The following is a 22,352-nucleotide window of genomic DNA, read 5'->3' as shown; positions in this document are numbered from 1 at the left end:
CTTTTGTTGTTTTTCCTTTTTAAAAAAAATTAAAATTATGTTATAAACATTTTGTAAATTATTGTTTTATTTTTCAAAATTACATTGCAATCTATTTATAAAATCAGGTATTACCCTAATTTTAATTTTAATGCAAGTTTTCTTTATTATTAAAAAAGATACAGCATAAAATTATTGGAAACAACAGAATTTAACCAGGGTCCGGTTATGTTACAGCAGCTGTAAGTAACAGTAATGACATGACTAATTGACCCATGTAACAGCAGCACGTGGCGGTTAAATAGGGATATAAAATTATTGAACCAACCGATTGTAATCCGGTTGCAAAAGCTGTCAACGGTAAGTCATTGTACCGTACCCAACAGCAATTTCAAAATTAAATTTTTTATCCTTTCGTCCCTCAATGCACGATCCAAATTAAACGGGTTTCAATATTCTCCGATTACTCCATTCATAATTTAAGTTGTAGCCATCATTTCAATTTCCCAGCAGAAAAGAAAAAAAAAACTACAGCAAATTTGAAAAATATCCATCCAACAACATATAATTTCATAGTTTTATTTGTACAACTTCTGGTCCTAACACTTTAGTGCATGTTTAGTATTATTTACTCAATGAAAAAAATATTTTTTTTCAAAAAAAAGTACTTAACTAGTCCAAAAAACTTATTAAAAATTTTTGTGTTACATGGTTGTATTTTGAGTAGAGCTTTTGACTTTTGAGCATTAAATAAACTATTTTGTATCCACTATTAAAAACTCAAATTTTAAACCTCTTAGCGAGTTTTTTTTTTAAAGTTCAATTATCTAAGATACTCTTAATTTATTATATAATCTTATTTCATTTCTTTCATAATATATATAACTTTAAAAGCTTATTTATTAAAGTACTTTTTAAAATTTATCATTGACAATTCTAATTAAATTTTTTTTTTGTAAAAGCTCTACTTTTCTCTAAGCTTTATGAAAAGCCATATTAGACAGAGCTTTAAATAGAAATTAAAATTTCGCAACGTATCATTAACCACGAACCTTGGATAATTTATTTAGTATAGGAATATAAGTATGGCATTAATATTAGATTTGAGAATTGACATTTCTATCTTCTCTCATTATCATCCCCACTATTTTCCCTCTTTTCAAATCCTACATATACAAGATATTGGAAATAAATATTTAATCAATGAAAAGAAAATTTTCTCAGTTATTTAGGGAAGCATTAGCTCTAATAGATCCAAATTATAAATTAGTATACACATTGAGTCACCATGAAAGACATAGATTTAAGATGGAAATAAGATCTATAACCTATAATTTGATTTTTTTTCCCTTTTAAATTTGATTAGCGGCTATTTCATCAGCTGGTTTGTTTGAAATAAACTTGGACTAATGCAACCTGTAATCTATTTTTCGTTAAATTAAATATTATCCATTGGATTTCATATTCCCAAATCCAACGATCCATGCAGGCGGTTTGTTACTTACACAAGATGTAACATAGTGGCTGCCATTTAACCATTCAATTTTGATCGCATGCATGGCATATAGCTAAATTGGGCCGCTTCTGCTCACCTCTTACTTTGTTACTTATTTCTTTACCCTCTATTACAAAAATGGCGGCGCTAATGAGAAAAAAACATTTTCAGAAACGGCGCAGTCTCTCATTCAAACTCGAAAAATTCAGCAGCTCAACTCGTATTTTACAGAGGATTCACTTCTAAGCTTTTCGTCAAAGGTATTCTCTCTCTGTGAGTGTTTCTATTATGTCATCTTTCTTCTTTATTTTGCGAACAAAATATTATGTAATGCATCATGTTAAAGGAACTGATTCTGTGGAACTTAAATTTTGATTAGGGAAGTTTAAAACCCGATTTTATATGCTCAAATTAATCAATCGAATCCAAATGGGGGGATCTGATTTTTTTGGTTGTGGTGGAACGGACGGAGCCATATATTTGGATACTGACCTAGAGATTTCTTTGAATAATTTTATAGTGTTGCTCAAGTGATATTGCCCACACTAATTTGGTTGCATGGAATTGATGTTTTTCTTGATTATCTGGATCCATCTGTTTGCCCTGTTCGGTCCAAAATATCAAATATTTATAAAATTCAACCATGCCATCATCTAATTCCCTTGAACTTATAACTGTTTCACAAGTTACTTAGGCTACTCTTAATATTTTGAGATTGAAAACATGTTCATATTTGATTTCCTTCATTCAGTTCCGAACTACCTTTGGCTGCAGAAGATTTTTTATGGAATTGTGACCACACTAACTGTTGGTCTTTTATGATTACCTTCTTGTTGACAGGGATATCTCTGTTTATCGTTTGATTAACTGCTATGAGGAAGGAGCAAAGATCTGGGAGATTGCGCTGGATCTGCGGCTGCCTTAGCAATCTTCTAGTTATGATAATATGAACAGAGTAGAGGACGGGAAAATGGGAGACTCTTTGTTTTGGATTTTAGATGATATAATTTCCATTAGATTGATATCATGTGCGCCCTTGTGCAAGTATGACCTAAGTTGATTTGAAGTGCTCATAAGCTGGAAGAAACATCATTGGTACCATAACACGTTCGTAGTTGTTATGAGAGAAAATATTCCCTGAAAAAGTTACACGGGACTAGTCAGTTGGAACTTTTGAAGTTTCTATTCTAATCTGTCAGCCGGAAACCGACTGGAACGCCGGCGTTTGAGCTCGAAAAGTCGCGGCCGTGACCCGTTTTCGCCGCCGTCGATTTCGCCGGAGTTTGGGCACACCTCTAGCTGGTTTCTACTCCTCACGTCACCAGCATCATTTTCCGACCAACCTCGTCACCTGAAACCGCCGGATTACCGCCGATCAGCCACTTGGAAGCTCGCGGATTTGGAAGCTCGATTTGCCGCCGTTGCCGCGCGTGGGAAGTCACCGCCGGCACCATTGGACTCACTGAGGTCTGAAATATCGGATCTAAGCTTACCGTCGTCGTTTACTCAAGTCCGGTCACCGTTGACCGGCAGGAGTAATTCGGTAAATTCATAAAATTTTAGGGTGAATTTGTAATTTATGAAAATCAGTGGATAATTGGTAATTGATTTTTCGCTTATGGTTTAATGAAATTATGTTTGGAAATGATATGATTATTTCTTTTAAAGTAAGAATAAATTTTCAAACCTATTATCCACTCACTGATCTCACTGAGTTTTAAAGTCACCCCATTTCTATTATATTTTCTCCCTTCACTAGGAGGTTGCAGGTACACTAGACCGATCCAGCAACTGTAAATATATTTTGAGTCTTGGCCACGTGATGGTGCTAGAAGATATAAATATTTTTATTAGGACATCTTGTTCTTTTGGGATTGTATAACATAAAACTCAGCATTTTGATGGAGGATGTTGAGTACTGGAGTTTGTTGTATATTGAATTGTATTGGGAGTGTTATATATATAAAAGAGATTTTGCCGAATTTTCGGCAGACTCTTTACGAATAGAATTATTATTAAGTCCGTTTTGATGAGACCAAATAGACTCGCCTGGGGGAGTTTCGGGGCGGGTCGTTTCAAGCACCTCATGTTGCACACTCACCTCGTCGGTATGATCGGCCAGTTCCTGCAATCAAACATACAGAATAAGGTTATACAAAGTAACAGGCTTGGGCTTTCTCACTGAAGCGGGGTTGTTAGTGGAGATTTTGAGCCCAATTTTACAAACTTAAGATCGAGTTATTCAGTTTAAGAGTCTGTTTGGTATAGCTTCTTTAAGTAGATTCTACACTAGTAGAGCTTTTAACAAAATGTTGTTGGTTGTTTAGTTGTCCATAACATCTTTTAGCAAACAATAATATCAAAGTATTTTTGACAATTCAACCTTTCAAAAAAGCCCAAAAAATCTCCTAAAAGCTTCCTACAGAGAACAGGAAACATCATTTTTAATCTTCCACAAGCTCTTCCTTAGTTAAACCAAACCAGAAAAACAGTTTGAAACAGTTTTAACATCTAAAAAAGCTCTTTAGTCTCATAAAGAAACCATCCGTGTATATCTTGGTCCTTGTATGTTATCTTTAGGCTTTCCAATTATCTTCCAACACTGCTTGAAATGGAAGAGTTCTCCATGGATTACATTGATTCATTGAATAGGAAAGATCTAAACGAGAACTTTTTAAACAAAAACTATTAATTAATGGCTTTCTTTACCAGGCTGTGATCCTTCATTTTCGTGGCTTAATATGTAAAATGTAACTAACATAGGTACAAGGAGGGCTACAGGAACTGGATGGTTGACCATGCTATTCACCCAGTCATTGATTGAAGGTGCAGTAGATACTTAATCTTAATTAATGTTGAATTTACTTGTCAATGTTCTTTTGCAAGACTTAATTTTGTTTTTACCAGGATATTGAAGGCTAAAATAGGAGTATATGGGGTGTTGCTAGCTATTGCTTTTTAAGGTCTGTATTATCATGAGTTGTCTTTTCTAATTAGTTCTTGATTTGACACTAAATAAGTCTTGCACTAGTTAATTAATAAAATGAGATATAATAATAATATAGCCTGTAGATTTTTCTCTATCCCAATAATAATGTAGTCTTTATATGATAGTTCTGTAGACGTGGGCAATGAAGAAAGGTTAGAAAAGTTGCCTTATGGTGGTTGGAAGGGGGGAAAAATGTGGCTGCTAGGTCGATTTGCACATTGTCATCATTGGAGAACATAAGTTGAGTAGGCACTATTTATTGACAACTCATTGATTTTTTTTTTGGGGGCCCCCGGGGAGGGGGGGTGATAAGATGTTGACAACCCATAGATTGCTATTTTAGCTTTAAAAAAGATCAAATAGATGATGCTGGAAAGTTCCAAGTCAAAACAAGAAAGAGGGAAAAGAAATTTCAACGGAGGTTCAAAGCAATAGATATTCTCTTGGCAGGAGATCTAGTAAGTCACCTATCTGGAAAAATGCCCCAAGTCTCCTTCTTCCTTCAAGATTGTAAGGTTCGGTTGCGGCTCCTGGTTTCTGACTCGAGTTTTCCTAATTGGGTTGGAACGTATCTGGATTAATCCTCCTAACATATCTCCTGATGCAACATAGTTGTAAAACAGTTGTATTCTCTTCCATTTAGAATGGCTGTGTCATACTCTTATTGGTGCCAAGTATTGTGGAGTTCATAAGAGTGATTTTTACAATTGTATAGTTGCTAGCAGTTGAGGCAAACTAATTCTTGTTACAAGCATGTTTATGGGAGGAACCTGGATGTGATGCTATCTTTACACATACATAAATTACAACTGCCATTTATCAATTTTTAATTTTTCTATTGTAAAATTGTTATTAACATTATTTATTTGGCTTCCAAATGCAGGATTCTGAATGCATATTCCAAGGTGACTCAAAAGTCGAAAGTTGCCACATCTAAAAGGTAATGGTAGCTCAATTTATATTTCACAAGTTGTATATTATTTTTAGCCCCCAAGAAGTATTATGCTCTTTATCATATATTTTATTTGCACAAATTTTTTATTCGAGCCTCTCATCTGTTCAAGTACGAAGTCTGCCATCTTACATTGCTATTACCAGTTTTGATACGTAGTAGCAAACAATATTTCTTTCTTTTTAGTTGTATAATGGTCTTAATTTTATAGCTAATTTATGTATGACTAAAAAAAAAGTGTTTGAGCATGTGATGTAGTTCAAAAGGCACTGATATAGTGTTTGTGGACAGCATCACATTCTTAGTTATGGTAGTGCTTGAACCATAAATATGCCCAAGTTACTCTTTCCTTGCACTTGAAAGAGTGTTTTGTTTGGGGATTTGTGTTTGGTTGCTGGTAGTCTTGTTTGAATATCCAAGTAAATAGACAATAGATACCATGCAAGCTCGCCTTACTCATAGGCACAGTGCATGCTGAACAAGAGGCAATTTCTATGGATCCTAAAGAGGTAATAAATTCAGAAGTACACACACTAACAAACACCACCTCCAAATTGCAAAATATTTTAACCCTTCACCTTCTCACTTCCTATAGAATAGCATCATACCAGGCCCTTGCCCTTCTCTTTCCTCTGCACTTAACGGGAGAATAGCTTTCTCTACTCTAGCGAAATCTCGAAGAACAGCACAATGATGAGCAATTTCGAATAAGAGGAGTTAGAGAAGAGAGAGAAAAAATTATTTGCATTGCACTCGAGGATTCAGCTTTGATTTCTTTTTATTTTCGTGTTTAGTTAAGGTGAAATCACCTTCCATAAGGGTCCACTCATCATTTTCCCTAACCTCTTATATCATCTAATTATTACTTTAATTGGTCATCAAGTTCCTTTTATGTTAAACTGCAGTGAGTTTGAGGAACTGGAAGCTGTTCCAACTATGGCAGTTATGGATGGTCCTCTAGAGTCAACTCCCTCAAATGCTGCTGATGTTCCTGAAGATCCTGCTTTTGTGAACTTCTTCAGTGTATGTTTCTTTGAAATAATATGTTTCTACATAAGTATGCAACATTACCACAAAAATGCAGCAAGTCATATACTATTTTCATATGTTGTCACTTCATTTTTGTGTGAGGTTCAACTTCTATGATGTCCTTGTATATGACATCTGTCCTTATCATTGCAGACAGCTTTGACTGTGGGGAATACTTCTAATGCAGCAATCTCTGCACAACCATACCAGTCCAATACAATTATTTCTTTACCTTCTCATCCCGCCAGTGTTGCTTCGCCTATCGTGCCAACCTTGCAAATACCATCTCCACCTCTATCAACACCTACCCCTTTAATACCACCCGTTGACACCTCTGAATCTGGCAACTGGACGCCTAATCTTGTAAAGCCTTCCTTGTTCTTTGTTCCTCCTCCATCCTCCTATGCACGGATGATGCAGCTTGTCTCTTCATCTACACCAATAGCTCAGCCATTTAATCCTCCCCCGAGTCTGCAACGCCCATATGGTGCCCCAGTGCTTCAACCTTTTCCACTACCAATCGCTCCACCATCTCTTACTCCTGCTCTTACTTCAAACAGCGGACCATTTATCAGCAAGGAGAAAGTCCGAGAGACACTTCTGGTGCTTGTTCAGGTTAGGATTTCTGGTTATGCAAATGCTCAAAGCTATAATTGCATTTGACATGTTCATGTTTACTGTTATTAAGATTAGGGGAACTTTATCATGCAGCTGGTATAATCTTCTTAATTACATATTGACAGCAGACTTAAAGCTAGCATATTTCTATTGTCAGAAATACTCTTTGGATTTCTTATGTACAAAAATGCATTCATGCCACGCATTTTATCAACTATTTTAAGCGACTGTGAATTACTGTTTACTTTTTGATGATATCGAAATTGACATGTAAATAAATTTATGTTCATCAGTGGATTGAACTATTTTTCACTTATCACAGTCTTCAAAATCATGAACCCCGCACCACTTTGCCATGCTTAGAGTGCAAACACTAATGCGAAACACTTATTTTTTGTGATGCGTTTTCAATTATTATTTTTTCGCTTGTATATCTGACCAGCTTTTATATGTAATAGGACAATCAATTCATCACCATTCATGACCAGCTGAAAGTGATACCAATATGTAGCTGCTAGATTTTGTCTACTGTGTAGCTTTCTGCAAGTGTAATAAAACCCAGTTTGTATAGTGTTTCGACTCCAATCAGTATTTTTTATGGAAAAATTATTGGTATATAATAATTTTTTTTTTGTTAGGGATGATGAAAAACACTTGCAGGATTTAAATGTCATTTTTGGGTTTAAGCTTATTATAAGTTACAAGCTTCAAAAGTGTGTTCATTTATACCCACAATTTAGTTATGCTGGTTAAACAAAGTGAGTGGGGATTGTTTTTGGATTCATGACATGAATAAAATAGGATTATTTTGGGCACGGCTTGGTGTGTTAGGTGTGTTTATTGTGAGGAAGAGGGCAAAAAGGAAAAAAAAAATTGTGGGTTGTGAAATTTCTTAAATGAACCTTCTCTTATTGTTCTTGTATAGAGCTGGGTTACCATCAGGAATGTAGGAGGAAATGAATCGATTACTGTAACTCCTAAGGCGATATTTGCTACCTAAATCCCCACTAGCATGTAACAAGAGTTGCAAATCTGATAGTTATTCCAAGTCCTAGTTATCCTCCATAAGTTGAGCTACCCATTACTCTCACCCTGGACTATAATTTTTTTTATTTTAAGTTTGTCCCAGTTTACTTAAAGTGTAGTCTCGTCGCATGCATTTAACTTTCATCTCAACCGTCAAGTTTAATAGAGAACTTACACACACTCCCGAGCCCAGAGGGCGTAAGTTAATCTTCATTCAGATCGTGTAAAAGAGAGACCTTTTGCCTGTTATGATGTGTAGAAGTAGAGCCCCAAATCTGTTAGTTTTGGCCGCCATCTAAAGAAATTCCTACTGCGAGTGGTTAAAAATTTCATTAACTGTATATATACAACCGAATAGTAGCAATGAAATTACTAAGTTGTTCTTGGACAATTTGCATCAAATACTTTTATTGAGTTGCTATTCCATGCAAGCAAAAGAAAATTCTTTAAAAATTACATATAAGTTGTAAAGTAAATGAAATTACATCCATCCACGACAGAATCTTCTAGGAATAAGATTATCTACTACAAAATAGTAGCAAGAGATCATACATACTTCAACAAGGTGAAACCATCTTCGATGCCAATAGGGGTTTATGTACAAAACTCCAATAATTCCTATTATCACAATTCCATAAGATACTGTAAAAGTGATCAGGAAACTGTCCATGTCAATTAAACTATCACCTTCTTCATTATTAGTGTAGGCTTCTGGTGTCACTGTTGATAATCCACTATCATTGCAACTTTTAGACAATGGCCATCCACAAAGAAAAGGATTCCCCTCATAGCTATCTTTCTCAAATGTTGAAAATTGTGCAACTCTATCTGGGATTTTTCCTGATAAGTTATTGTATGCTACTCTGAAGACCGCCAATGTAGTTAGCACAGTGAGCTGAGAAGGGATTTTCCCATGCAATAGGTTGTAGGAGAGGTCCAAGCTTTCGATTTGCTTCAGGTTTGAAAATGTTGTCGGGATTGTGCCCGTCAAATTGTTATGAGATAGATTTAGTGCATGAATCTTAGTAAGATATCCAATTTGAGTAGGAATCTCACCTGTCAGTTTGTTACAAGAAAGATCAATCCCAAACATACTCGTCAAAATTCTTCCTTGATAATAGTAGGACATATTCTTTGTTGTGAACTGTATAGTTTCTTCCTTTCCCATCGGAGGTGTACGTGAACCCACATAATCAAGTGCATAGGGATATCCTCGACCACACGAACTAGAAAATGGAGTTGTCGCATTGAGTGCAGTTTTCGTATATGAACTTGCATAGCCAGACGCTCGACCACACGAACTAGAAGTTGGAGCTACTGGCTCATCATGACCTTCACTGAGTGAAGTGTTAACCAAGCAAGGAGGAATATGACCAGATAGATTATTATGAGAAAGATCAATCAATTGCACTTCCTTCAACTGGCATAATTGAACTGGTATTTCACCTTCAATATAATTATTAGCCAAAAGAAGGTAGCTTAACTGAGGTAGTCTGTCAATCCGATTTGGAATACTTCCGTGTAAGCAGTTATAACTGAGATCTAATGTCACCAAATTGGGGCTGTCAGGGATTACACTTTCCAACCGTCCTTCTATCTTGTTTTTTGACAAATGAACTTGTTCGATATATGCTGGACTAAAACAAGATGGTAAGGTTCCGAAAATAGTATTGTTTGAAAGGTCTAAAATCCTCAGAAAACGAAGTTGACAAAACTCGATTGGAATTAGTCCTTCAAGATTGTTATTGGGCATTATAATATCTACTAAAAATGACAAATTACCCAACCATCTTGGAATCTCACCAGAGAGATGATTATCACTCAGATATAATCCTCCTAACCGACGACACTTAGATAAGCTTTCTGGGATCTCTCCACTGAAATTATTACCGTCCAACTGCAACGTCATCAAATTTGTCAAGCTAAATTTTTTAGAGAATATATGACCTTGCAAACTGTTGTTTGACAATGCAAGAATTTCTAATGAGAAGCAACCCGTGGCCATGCGCTCAGGGATTTCACCAGTCAACTGATTGTAGGATATGTCCAACCTTGCCAACATTTGCATATCAGCAAATGAAGAGGGAATGCTACCGTTGAAAGCATTTCTAGATAAGTTAAATTCCATTAAGCCTGGCAGATATGTTCCGATTTCTACTGGGATATGGCCTTGAAAGAAATTGTTGGAGACATCCAATGTTGCTAATTTCTGGTGGGAATGAATTGGCATCCGAAATGATCCAAAAAGGGAGTTATTGGCAAGAAGAAGCGTCTCTAAGTTTGTATTGTTTTCTACCAACCAATTTGGAAATTCTCCACTCAAGTTAAGGTGTGAGAGATTAGCATTCTTCAAGTCATGCTGATGGTACAAGAATTTGGGAAATGTGCCACCATCTATGTAACCAGACAGTGAGATAGAAGTCAGTTGGAATTTTGGGGTCAAAGAATTATAATGTGACTCAGTTTCTGCGCATATTTCACCATCAAAAGTCTTGAGTTTTGAGAGATTGAAAAGTGGTTCGAGTGAAATAGGAATTTGGAAGAAGTGATTATTTGAAAGTATGAGCTTTTCTATAGATATTAGATGCATGAGGGAAGATGAGATGTTTTCAGTAAGTTGATTGTAAGAGACATCTAATACTCGAAGGGAAGTCAAATTTGCCAAGCACAAAGGCAAGCTACCTCTTAAATCATTGTTATGAATGGATAACTCTCTCAGAAGCACCAACTCACAAAGGCCTGGGGAGATGTTTTCAGTAAGTTGATTGTAAGAGACATCTAATACTCGAAGGGAAGTCAAATTTGCCAAGCACAAAGGCAAGCTACCCCTTAAATAATTGTTATCAATGTGCAACTCTCTCAGAAGCACCAACTCACAAAGGCCTGGGGAGATGTTTTCAGTAAGTTGATTGTAAGAGACATCTAATACTCGAAGGGAAGTCAAATTTGCCAAGCACAAAGGCAAGCTACCCCTTAAATCATTGTTATCAATGTGCAACTCTCTCAGAAGCACCAACTCACAAAGGCCTGGGGAGATGTTTTCAGTAAGTTGATTGTAAGAGACATCTAATACTCGAAGGGAAGGCATCGATTCGCCGACAATTTGAAGAAAACTGGTGTTGACGTCAACCTGCACCTCACCCATGTACAGATGTTCCAAATTGTTGAATTTACGAAAATCTACAAGCAATAAACAAGAAATGGTTATAATTTTGATATTGATCACATAATGCAAGGTAATAAGGATAATCTGTTCCTGTTCTTTTCTTTTTTTGGGTTAATTTACTTATTTTTCTTTACTCTTCTTAGCGATCGAAATATTCTTAACATAACAGAACTAAAATTTCATTAACCTTAATCAAGAATCCTGCAAATTAGAGAAGCTAGAACTATTGGACAGTGAAAATATATAAAATTTAAAAAAATATATATTATTTTATGGGAGAAAATTAACTTGAAAAGAAATAATTATTATCGAATTAATATCATAAAAGCTTTAGATACCCGTAATTTACCTTGACCATGTACGGCACCTGTAAGCGTACAAACTTGCATTGACAAATGCTTTAACCATGTGAATGATGCGATGCTTTGCAGAAGCTGGCTTACGTGGAGATCAGACTCGTCCAATATCAATTCTTCCAAGTTGGTGAAATTGTGCAATTCTATTTAGAAAGAAGTAGAAACAATAAACTATAGCTATATATATTAATTCAATTATTTTCGACATAAAAGATTTACTTACCTTGATTAACTACTGTTCCCGTAAAATTAGTATACGAAAGATAAAGTGTTTTGAGGGATGGTAGTGATCCTATTGATTGCAACACCTTGCTTCCATCTATCATTCGAATTCTGCTTCCCCCTAAACGAAGGGTATTCAACTTTCTCAAACCTATTAAATCTGTTTGGGATACAATTTCAGATTAAATTATTTTGGGTAAGTGTCATTTAGGCATTCCCTAATCAAATCTATTAAACTGTCCTCCAAATTATTAATATTTGAACATTTTGTATACCTTTAGGAACCACAAGATTGTCGATTGCATTGTCGCTCATGTCCAGCTCCTCCAAGTTACTTAAGGAATTCAGTCCTACATTTATGCCAACACTTAAAACAGGGTTAATTAAATAACTTATTTTCTCCTTCTTTGTTTTAAATCTCGGCGCAAAAGAGTTTTATTAATAAGCAAAAAAGTACACGACTAAGTAGAAAAACCTAAAAAACAGTTGCCAAGGGCCTGACCGAGTGGTTTTAAGTAGGTATATTTGGCTGACAACGGGGAATTTAAATTTGTAAGGAATAAAAATTTATTTCAACTTTACCTACTGCTATACCTTATTATTGTTTCAAAAAATAAAAAATAAAACAAATTAAACACGAAATTTTAATTTGTTAAATACTAAATGGCGTTAATTAATTAATTAAGTAAATACAAGTTGGTTTATGGAAGCCAATATCTGATCCCTTCACACTAACCAAAATACTAAATTCAATGCACAAATTTAGATATAGGCAGATAAATAAGATGCATGTTATTATGGCTTACCTTGAACATCAAAACTTTTTTTTTTTTTTGAATCCAATCCCTCTTAGGATATAAACTCGTTAACGAAGAAAGAGCATTAGATATGATAAATATATTAATTAGTTATATTCTTTACTTTTCGTACGTACGTATAATTCTCATATACATAAGTTAGTTGAATTATTTGATGTAAATATATTAAATAATATATTAGATATGAAAAATATATATTTTACGAAGAAAGGCAATATCTTGTGTACTACGATGTCGATTTCCATTTAGTGTACAATTCTTTGCTTTTGAAGACAGGACATACAAAATAATTAGATTGAATTGTGTCTGAGTATGAGAAGCATTGAAAATTGCATATATTGATAATTTCTTAAACCTATTTTTATAATATTCAAAGCCTTGAAGCTTAAACTAGCAAGAGTCTAGCTAGATCTTATATCAATACTTCCAGCCGGTCAATGAAATAAGATCCACAAAAGATGGGACACGGGAGAAGGGATGAAGCTTACTTTACCTTTAATATCAACACTTCCATCCAATTCATTACCAGCCAATGATAAGTGTCTGAGTGATGAAAGACCACCTAGAGATGAAAAGATGTTGTTATTGAAGCAGTTAAAGTCTAAATGAAGAAACTTCAAGTTGTTCAACCTTGATAACCTCTCTAGACCTGCCAAAAAATAAAAAATAATTTTATTATATCACGTACAGATTAAATAAAAGCCAAAAGGGATCAGATAGATGTAAGAAATTACGAGGAGGAAGAATTAAAATAGAGTAAATTACAGACCTTCATTTTCAACACAACCGGCTATATTGTTCCCAATTAGATCAAGAGACTCTAATTGTTGAAAGGGAGTAAACAGAGAGGCATTCATATACCACTCCGCTGATTCCCATTTTCGAGTTTGTGTTAGATCTAATTTAATCACTCTGCCAGTGGTGTTGTTGCACTCAACCCGTTCCCACTGACAACAATCTGAATAATTCTCATCGTCTACCCAGTTTTGAAGACGGTGATCATCATTGAAGAAATGTTTGAGTTGGAGGAGAGCAGACCTCTCTTGCTCCAAACATCCCTCACTCCACCACCATTTTACTAATAATAATATGAAAATTAACTCACTCACCCACACTCTTTTTGAACCACACATTATATCTTCTTAATTATAATCACCTACACACACTCTTTCTGTCTCTCTTTGCTTCAGTTCTGCAACAACGAGAGGATGGCTCTATGCTATTTATAACCAATTGAACTGATGATACTCCCAGCTTTTTCAAGTCTTGTATTCGTTTTTCTTCATTTCTTTTTTTTTTTATTTAATTAAGTCAACTGAAAATATTTCCTCTCCGTCCATATGGGATGTCATAAACATCTGCACAGCCTGGATTCAAACGGAACCTTGGGCAACGCGGATACCCAGACTTCACTAGATAAGCTTATGGGCCAGCTCAAAACTTGGATTTTTATGAAGAATATTATAAAAATCTATTATTCTATTCGTTTGCTCCACTTATTTTATATATTTAATATTTATCAAGTCTTGGTCTTATGCTGTTACCTGTAATAGCGCATGTATTTGTCATATCAACATCATTTGTTGTCACGAAGAAGGTGAAGGGTCTTCTTCCTTTCTAGGAAGTTCATGAATTTTATTTTATATTTAACTTAAAAAAATTATTTATACTTAAGCATAAATTTTATTTTATTTAACTGAAAAAATTTGGGGATAATGATTTGGTTACAATCTTTAGAATTAGATAGAACCTCCCTCAAGTCTCGGGTCCAAAAACTTATTCTTGTATGTAATAACGTTTTGTATTCGTCACGTTAACATAATTTTTCCATGACTGTAGTCACTGTCCGGAAAGAGACGAGAGGCACTCTCTTTCATGGAAAATCATGAACGCGTGAAAGCAAATCAAACCGTTTTAGGGTGTGTGGAATTTAGGCATGCAATGTCCGCTCAAGTTTTGATAATTATAATTGACTTTGAGTCAAGAAATGGCCCATTTTCTCTCTTATTTCTATGACTAGTTAAACAAATTATTTTATTAAAAAAAAAACAACAGTGGAAATTGAAAGCAAGAAAAATTTAAGTAAACGACAAACTTAACTGAAATGCCAGTGATCAAATGCAAAGAAGACCTGCTTAGTCTTTGATTAAATTTATAATGATTATTATGTGCTTTTCAAGAGCTATTGGATCAATTCAAAGTTACGGAAAAGGGAATATTGCTTTCAAAGAGCAGTCTAACATATTTTGAATGTAGGCAACCTAACATAATATGTTAAGAGAACTCCCCTTGAGAGTAGAGTAATGTTGTGAATTCTAACAGTTAAGTTCTAATCGATGTGTGTCAAGGATATATTATATATTGAATTTCATGACTAGAAAAATTCTTATTCTATTGCTCAATAGATGATTTCTGCACTAATTGGGACCAAATTAAGAGTTGATCTTCGGGATCCTAAACACTACTGTGCAAAGTAATAAATTTGGCATTAGTAAGTCAGTTGGAGCGAGCGAATAAAAAATTCAACCCATTTACAAACCATCAGATTTCTTTTCACAACACAAGCATTCTTGTCACCGGCAATTCAGACAAGGATTCCGTCCCTTATCTGCTCAATACCTTCCTTAATTTGTTCATAATCTTAACCTTTGATTGTAAGTTGTTTCTTCTTAATTGTTCGTAGCCTTAACCTCTGTTTAAGCACATGTTTCTTAGTAATTTCTTATTTTAACATGCTTTCATCTTTTGATAACCAGTTAGGGCAATTTAATAATACTATAACTTTAAAAAATAACTAAGGTTAGTTGTGATGTAAAAACAATTAGTCATGTGAAGATAAATTATTAAATTTTTATTTATTTTTTTACGCAATACTAGATATTCCAACATCTAAGCCCAATTTAGTCCCAACAAATATAACATTTATCAAGTGGTTAAGTAAATTTATAAACTATGAAATCTATTATTTAATAAATGAGTGATACATAATATTAAGATTCAAATATTAAGATTTCTAACATCATTATTAGTAAATCTTCTTCTCTGAATTAATTTTGGAAAACTATTCCATTTTTGTTTTTTAAAAGACGCAATAGCGTGTGTAGCGGTTTGAATTAATTGTGAAAACTACTTTTCAACGAAATAAACAAAAGTGGGCCCTCAATATAGCGTGTGTAGCGGTTTGAATTAATTGCGACCACTCTTTTATACTTGTCAATGGTCTTTTGACCCATTGTCACACCCCACACTCTCAAACTAGCGTGTATGAGTTATGAGTCCTAACTATTGAAAGGACTTAATTCTCGTTCCAGTTAAATTAGATAGAAGTAAAAATGTCTAGTTAAGATTCTCATTAGATTGTTATCTATTTTTGTCAATATTTGATTTAAGTGTAATATTTTTTTTTAATTTTTTTCGGCAGGTAAAACTTCTACTATGCCATACCAATTTAAATTAATTTACTTATTTTTGATAAATTCATGTATTTTTAGGGTTTAGTATAAAAAGCAGTTAAAATCCTAGTTTGTTATTTGTACTCGTAAAAACATATTTTTAGATTAGGAGACATGTGATCAATACTCAAATACTTAAAAACCCTATAACTAATTAAATAATAAGAATACGGAAGTTAAAATAAAAGGATTTCTAAACCTGTTCTAGATCACACGACAGGTGACTATATATGATGCTAAGCCAAATAAAAATAAAAATAAATGCTAATCATACCGAACCTCTAGACTTTGACGATCACTTTGGATGAGTTCTTTAATATTGATCAACGAATTTCTCTTCTCTATTTATTTATTTCACTATATTCCACACATCACCCTGATTACAATTTTTTTTTTCTTCAACATCATTCAAGTCAAAAGAAAATAACATGTAATTTAACAAACCCTTTATCAAGTCTCGGTCTTATGATGTTCCCTGTAATAGCGCTTGTATTTGTCATATCAACATCATTCATTCATTTGTTGTCGCGATGAAGGTGAAGGAGGGTCTTCTTTCTTTCTTGGAAGTTCATGAAAGGAAATCAATTTTTCTTTTCTTAATTTCTTGCACTTGGAACACAAATAATCTAAGCGTTTTCTATGCATACACGTGTTTTACACGTTAGTTGACTTTGAATTGACCCCAAATCGCGAAACATTGGCCCTCAATCCTCTCTATCTCTCTCTAATTACTAAATACTTAAGCATGAATTTTATTTTATTTAACTTAAAAAAATTAGGGATAATAATTTGGTTACAATCTAACGAGAATTATAATTTTTTCCATAATTGTAGTCACTGTCCCGAAAGAGACGAAAGGCAGGCTCTTTCATGGAAATTCATGAACGCGTGAAAGCAAATCAAACCGTTTTAGGGTGCGTGGAATTTAGGCATGCGATGTCCCCTTTTCTCTCTTATTTCATGACTAGTTTAAATAAATTATTATAATTGACTTTGAGTCAAGAAATGGCCCCTTTTCTCTATTATTTCTATGACTAGTTAAATAAATTATTTTATATAAAAAAACAACAGTGAAAACTGAAAGCAAGAAAAATTTAAGTAAACGACAAACTTAACTGAAATACCAGTGATCAAATGCAAAGAAGACCTGCTTAGTCTTTTCAAGAGCTATTAAATACAACTTTATCAATTCAAAATTATGGATATAATGAAAAAACGAATATTGCTTTCAATAAGAAGTCTTAACATATTTTTAATATAGCCAATCTCACATAATCTGTTCAAGAGAACTCCACTGAAGCTTAGAGTAATGTTATAATTTCTGACAGTTGAGTTTTAATTTTTGTGTGTTATTAATCTATTATATATTGGATTTCATCACTATTAAAATTAATATTTTACCGCTCAATAAATGATTACTATACTAATTGGGACCAAATTAAGAGTTGATTGTTAGGATCCCAAATACTACTGTGCAAAGTAATATATTGGGCATAAGCAAGTCATTGAAGTGAGCGAAAAATTCAACCCATTTACAAACCATTGGATTTCTTTTCACAACACAAGCATTCTTGTCATCGGCAATTCAAACAACCATTCCGTCCCTTTCTCTGCTCAATACTTTCCTTAAATTGTTCATAATCTTAACCTTTGCTTGTAAGTTGTTTCTTCTTAATTGTTCGTAGCCTTAACCTTTGTTTAAGCACATGTTTCCTAGTAATTTCTTATTTTAACATGCTTTCATCTTTTGATAACTAGTCAGGGCAATTTAATAATAATGTTACTTTTAAAATAATTAAGGTTAATTGCGATGCAAAAACAATTAATCGTGTGAAGATAAATTGTTAAGTTTTTATTTATTTATGCAATGTTAGATATTCCAACATTTAAGTCCTAATTTAGTCCCAACAAATATAACATTTATCAAGTGGTTAAATACTTTTACAAACTATGAAATCTATTATTCAATAAATCAGTGATACATAATATTAAGATTCAAATATCAAGATTTCTAACATCATTATTATTAAATCTTATTCTTTGAATTAATTTTGGAAAACTATTCCATTTTTTCTTTTTCAAAAGATGCAATAGCATGTGTAGCGGTTTGAATTAATTGTGCAAACTACTTTTCAACGAAATAAACAAAAATGGGCCCTCAATTTGGTTGCAATAGTGTGTGCAGCGGTTTGAATTAATTGCAACCACTGTTTTGTACTTGTCACTGGTCTCTTGGCCCATTGTCACACCCCACACTCTCAAACTAGCGTGTATGAGTTCTGAGTCCTGACTATTGAAAGGACTTAATTCTCGTTCCAGTTAAATTTGATAAAAGTAAAAATGTCTCTTCGTTAATAGAGGAAAAGAATATATATATCTCTTTGATATTATATGAGAATAGGAATTTGGGCTGTACTAGTTTAGAATTATCAAAGATAGTCAGATAAAATTTTGATTGTAAATATTAATAGAATCCTGATTGTAATATATCAATGTAACCAAAAAAAAAAAATTGTAGTCCTTATGATTACCTGTTTTCATAAGCCACCAATATCTCACCATTGCTTTCATTTACAAATGATCTAATGGCTGTTTAAGATACAAAGTTTGTAGCCCTCATTCTCTATTTCTTACTTTTGTTGTTTTTCTTTTTTGAAAAAAAAATTAAAATTATGTTATAACCATTTCGTAAATTATTGTTTTATTTTTCAAAATTACATTGCAATCTATGTATAAAATCAGGTATTACCCTACTTTTAGTTTTAATGCAAGTTTTCTTTATTATTAAAAAAGATACAGCATAAAATTAGTTCTAAGCTTTTCGTCAAAGGTATTCTCTCTCTGTGAGTGTTTCTATTATGTCATCTTTCTTCTTTATTTTGCAAACAAAATATTATATAATGCATCATGTTAAAGGAACCGATTCTGTGGAATATAAATTTTGATTAGGGAAGTTTAAAACCCGATTTTATATGCTCAAATTAATCGGATCCAAATGGGGGGATCTGATATTTTAGGTGGTGGTGGAAAGGACGGAGCCATATATTTGGATACTGACCTAGAGATTTCTTCGAATGATTTTATAGCGTTGCTCAAGTGACATCGTGTGAGGCTTGTCGGTGAATCAAACTCATTAGCTCTAAACGGCAGCGTTTTGGAAATATAAGATAAGAGCACTTAAAAGTCACGGGCTGAAGCTCGTGTGTAATCACTTGTTTCTTAAGCTTGAAACGGCAGTTCTTCTGTGTCGTTTAAGGGAAAGCTTTAAGTGATGCACGTGATAGCCGTGCGTGGCAACTTGATTCAGTTCGTTAAGTTTGTTGCTCAACGTGTCAACAAGCTGTGCAATCTGGATTTAGCTGATTGGCGCTCCGGTAGTTAAATACAGACTGGTATCAGTTTGTGAGCTGAGCGTTTGTGTAACCGTGTTAAGAGAGAGAGATATCAGAGAATGTGAAAGATGAGTTCTCTTTAATCTTAAGTAAAAGCCCTGTAAAAGATCCTCCATTGTTATTCAATAAAAGCTCTCCAAAGCATCTGAAAAGAATTGAATGAATTCTGTATGTATTATTCGGCCACCATATCATGAGTTTATATACAAGATACAAAGGCAGAGGAATGCCGAAATCTATGGCAAACCCATTAATGTGATTCCTATCTATAGCTGTACAAAAGTAAGAAGGGAAACAAATAAAGTCATATAATTATACAATCGATTCAAATCTTCGTGATTGACTTCTCAATCTTTAACATTCCCCCTCAAGTTGGAGTGTATATTCATAACACTCAACTTGCCAAGTAGATGATGAAACTGAGCTGGACCAAGGGCTTTAGTAAAAATATCAGCTGGTTGTTGGCTGGTGCGTACATGGGCTGTTTGAATCATGCCGGTTTGAAGTTTCTCACGTATAAGATGACAATCAATCTCGATATGCTTTGTACGCTCGTGGAAAACAGGATTTGAAGCAATGTGAATGGCTGCCTTGTTATCACAATATAACATAACTGCTTGCGAATGTTTCACATTCAAGTCTTCAAGTAAATATTTTAACCAAGTAATTTCGCAACAAGTGGTTGCCATAGATCTGTATTCAGCCTCAGCTGAAGATCGAGAGACAGTTGTTTGCTTCTTTGTTTTCCAAGAGATCAGTGATTCTCCAAGCATGATGCAATATCCAGTAATCGACCTTCGAGTATCTCTACATCGTGCCCAATCTGCATCACAATAAGCCTTCAACTGAATTGAGCTATGTGCTGACAGGAATATCCCTTGGCCTGGTGCTTGCTTAATATATCGTATAACTCGATGTGCTGCATCTAAGTGTGATGTACGTGGCTTGTCCATGAATTGACTTAGCACATGTACTGCATACACCAAATCTGTTCGTGTTATAGTTAAGTAAATCAATCTACCAACGAGCTTCCGATATGATGATGGTTCTGTTAATAAATCCCCATCCGATGGACTTAAATTTAAGTTTTGCTCCAAAGGAATTTTTGTTGGTTTTGCATCTAGAAAACCCGTGTCTTCAAGGATTTCAAGAGCATATTTTCTTTGACAGAGATGAATCCCATTTCTCGAGCGTGCAACCTCAATGCCTAAGAAATATTTCAAGCTTCCAATATCCTTGAGTTTGAAACGACCATTCAAAAATTCTTTAAGTTCTTGAATTTTCTTCAAATTATTTCCAGCTAAGATCACATCATCAACATACACCAAAACAACAGTGAAATTTCCTTCCTCTGATTGGACGAACATTGAATAATCTGCCTTTGATTGCTTGTAGCCAGCATCTCTAAGGGCGGAAGAAAGTTTAGCAAACTATTGTCTAGATGCTTGCTTTAGACCATACAATGACTTGTTGAGTTTGCAAAACCTTGTGTCCCCCTTTCGTCCAAATCCAGGAGGGAGATCCATGTAGACATCTTCATGAAGATCTCCATGAAAGAACGCATTATTAACATCAAGTTGATGAAGATGCCATTTTTGTGTAGCTGCAATTGCAAGTAATACACGAACTGTCACTCACGTGGCAACTGGAGCAAATGTTTCTGTATAATCAAGCCCTTCTATTTGGCTGAAACCTTTCGCAACCAAACGTGATTTATATCGTTCAACAGAACCATTGGGATTATACTTGACTTTGAAAACCCATTTACACCCTACTGATTTTTTTCCAGGAGGAAGAGAAACATCATTTTTAATCTTCCACAAGCTCTTCCTTAGTTAAACCAAACAAGAAAAACAGTTTGAAACAGTTTTAACATCTAAAAACGCTCTTTAGTCCCATAAAGAAACCATCTGTGTATATCTTAGTCCTTGCATATTATCTTTAGGCTTTGCAATTATCTTCTAACACTGCATGAAATGGAAGAGTTCTTCTTGGATTACATTGATTCATTGAATCGGAAAGATCTAAACGAGAACTTTTTAAACAAACACTATTAATTAATGGCTTTCTTTACCAGGCTGTGATCCTTCATTTTCGTGGCTTAATATGTAAAATGTAACTAACATAGGTACAAGGAGGGCTACAGGAACTAGATGGTTGACCATGCTATTCACCGAGTCATTGATTGAAGGTGCAGTAGATACCTAATCTTAATTAATGTTGAATTTACTTGTGAATGTTCTTTTGCAAGACTTAATTGTGTTTTTAATAGTGAAGGCTAAAATAGTAGTATGTGGGGTGTTGCTAGCTATTGCTTTTTAAGGTCTGTATTATCATGAGTTGTCTTTTCTAATTAGTTCTTGATTTGACACTAAATAAGTCTTGCACTAGTTGATTAGTAAAATGAGATATAATAATAATATAGTCTGTATTTTTTTCTATATCCCAATAATAATGTAGTCTTTATATGATAGTTCTGTAGATGTAGGCAATGAAGAAAGGATAGAAAACTTGCCTAATGGTGGTTGAAAGGAGGAAAAATGTGGCTACTAGGTCGATTTGCACATTGTCATCCATTGGTAAACATAAGTTGAGTAGGCACTATTTATTGACAACCCATTGAATTTTTTTTTTTGTGGGGGGGGGGGGGGGGGGGGGGGGGGGTGGGGGGGGGACGATAAGATATTGACAACCCATAGATTGCTATTTTAGCTTTAAAAAAGATCAAATAGATGATGCTGGAAAGTTCCAAGTCAAAACAAGAAAAAGGGAAAGAAATTTCAATGGAGGTTCAAAGCAATAGATATTATCTTGGCAGGAGATCTAGTAAAGTAGTAAGTCACCTATCTGGAAAAATG

At 34.2% G+C, this 22,352-nt stretch overlaps 2 protein-coding genes across 11 annotated transcripts in view; one reads left to right on the top strand and one right to left on the bottom strand.

The window, feature by feature from the left end:
* Positions 1-7,712, top strand: part of LOC102614642 (mRNA-decapping enzyme-like protein) — a 31,179-nt gene extending 23,467 nt beyond the window's left edge. Inside the window, exons 4-7 of one of the 4 annotated variants that reach the window (XM_006481409.4) lie at positions 5,347-5,403; positions 6,321-6,438; positions 6,598-7,059; positions 7,521-7,712. In XM_006481409.4, coding sequence (XP_006481472.2) covers positions 5,347-5,403; positions 6,321-6,438; positions 6,598-7,059; positions 7,521-7,580 — 697 coding nt within the window. In that variant the 3' untranslated portion in view covers positions 7,581-7,712. The remainder of the gene's footprint in view (positions 1-5,346; positions 5,404-6,320; positions 6,439-6,597; positions 7,060-7,520) is intronic. The other 3 variants (XM_052432150.1, XM_052432149.1, XM_052432148.1) reach the window with 3 other exon arrangements.
* The window catches only part of LOC102613465 (receptor-like protein 15), a 180,916-nt gene that overhangs the window by 145,516 nt on the left and 13,048 nt on the right, over positions 1-22,352 (bottom strand). For 2 of the 7 annotated variants that reach the window (XR_008050965.1, XM_052432142.1), the window contains exon 10: positions 10,036-10,770. The exons of 3 other annotated variants lie outside the window; for them this stretch is intronic. Coding sequence is in view for 3 of the 4 variants with exons in the window: in XM_052432142.1 (XP_052288102.1) it covers positions 10,036-10,770 (735 nt within the window). In the remaining variant the exon portion in view is untranslated. Of the gene's footprint in view, positions 1-9,022; positions 11,269-11,603; positions 11,754-11,833; positions 11,993-12,107; positions 12,183-13,143; positions 13,300-13,419; positions 14,085-22,352 lie in introns of those variants that run through there. 2 more of the 7 variants (XM_052432143.1, XM_052432145.1) reach the window with 2 other exon arrangements.

The sequence above is a fragment of the Citrus sinensis genome, chromosome 8, assembly GCF_022201045.2.
Source record: "Citrus sinensis cultivar Valencia sweet orange chromosome 8, DVS_A1.0, whole genome shotgun sequence".
Classification (NCBI taxonomy): Eukaryota; Viridiplantae; Streptophyta; class Magnoliopsida; order Sapindales; family Rutaceae; genus Citrus; species Citrus sinensis.
This window is presented reverse-complemented; position numbering and strand designations above follow the sequence as displayed.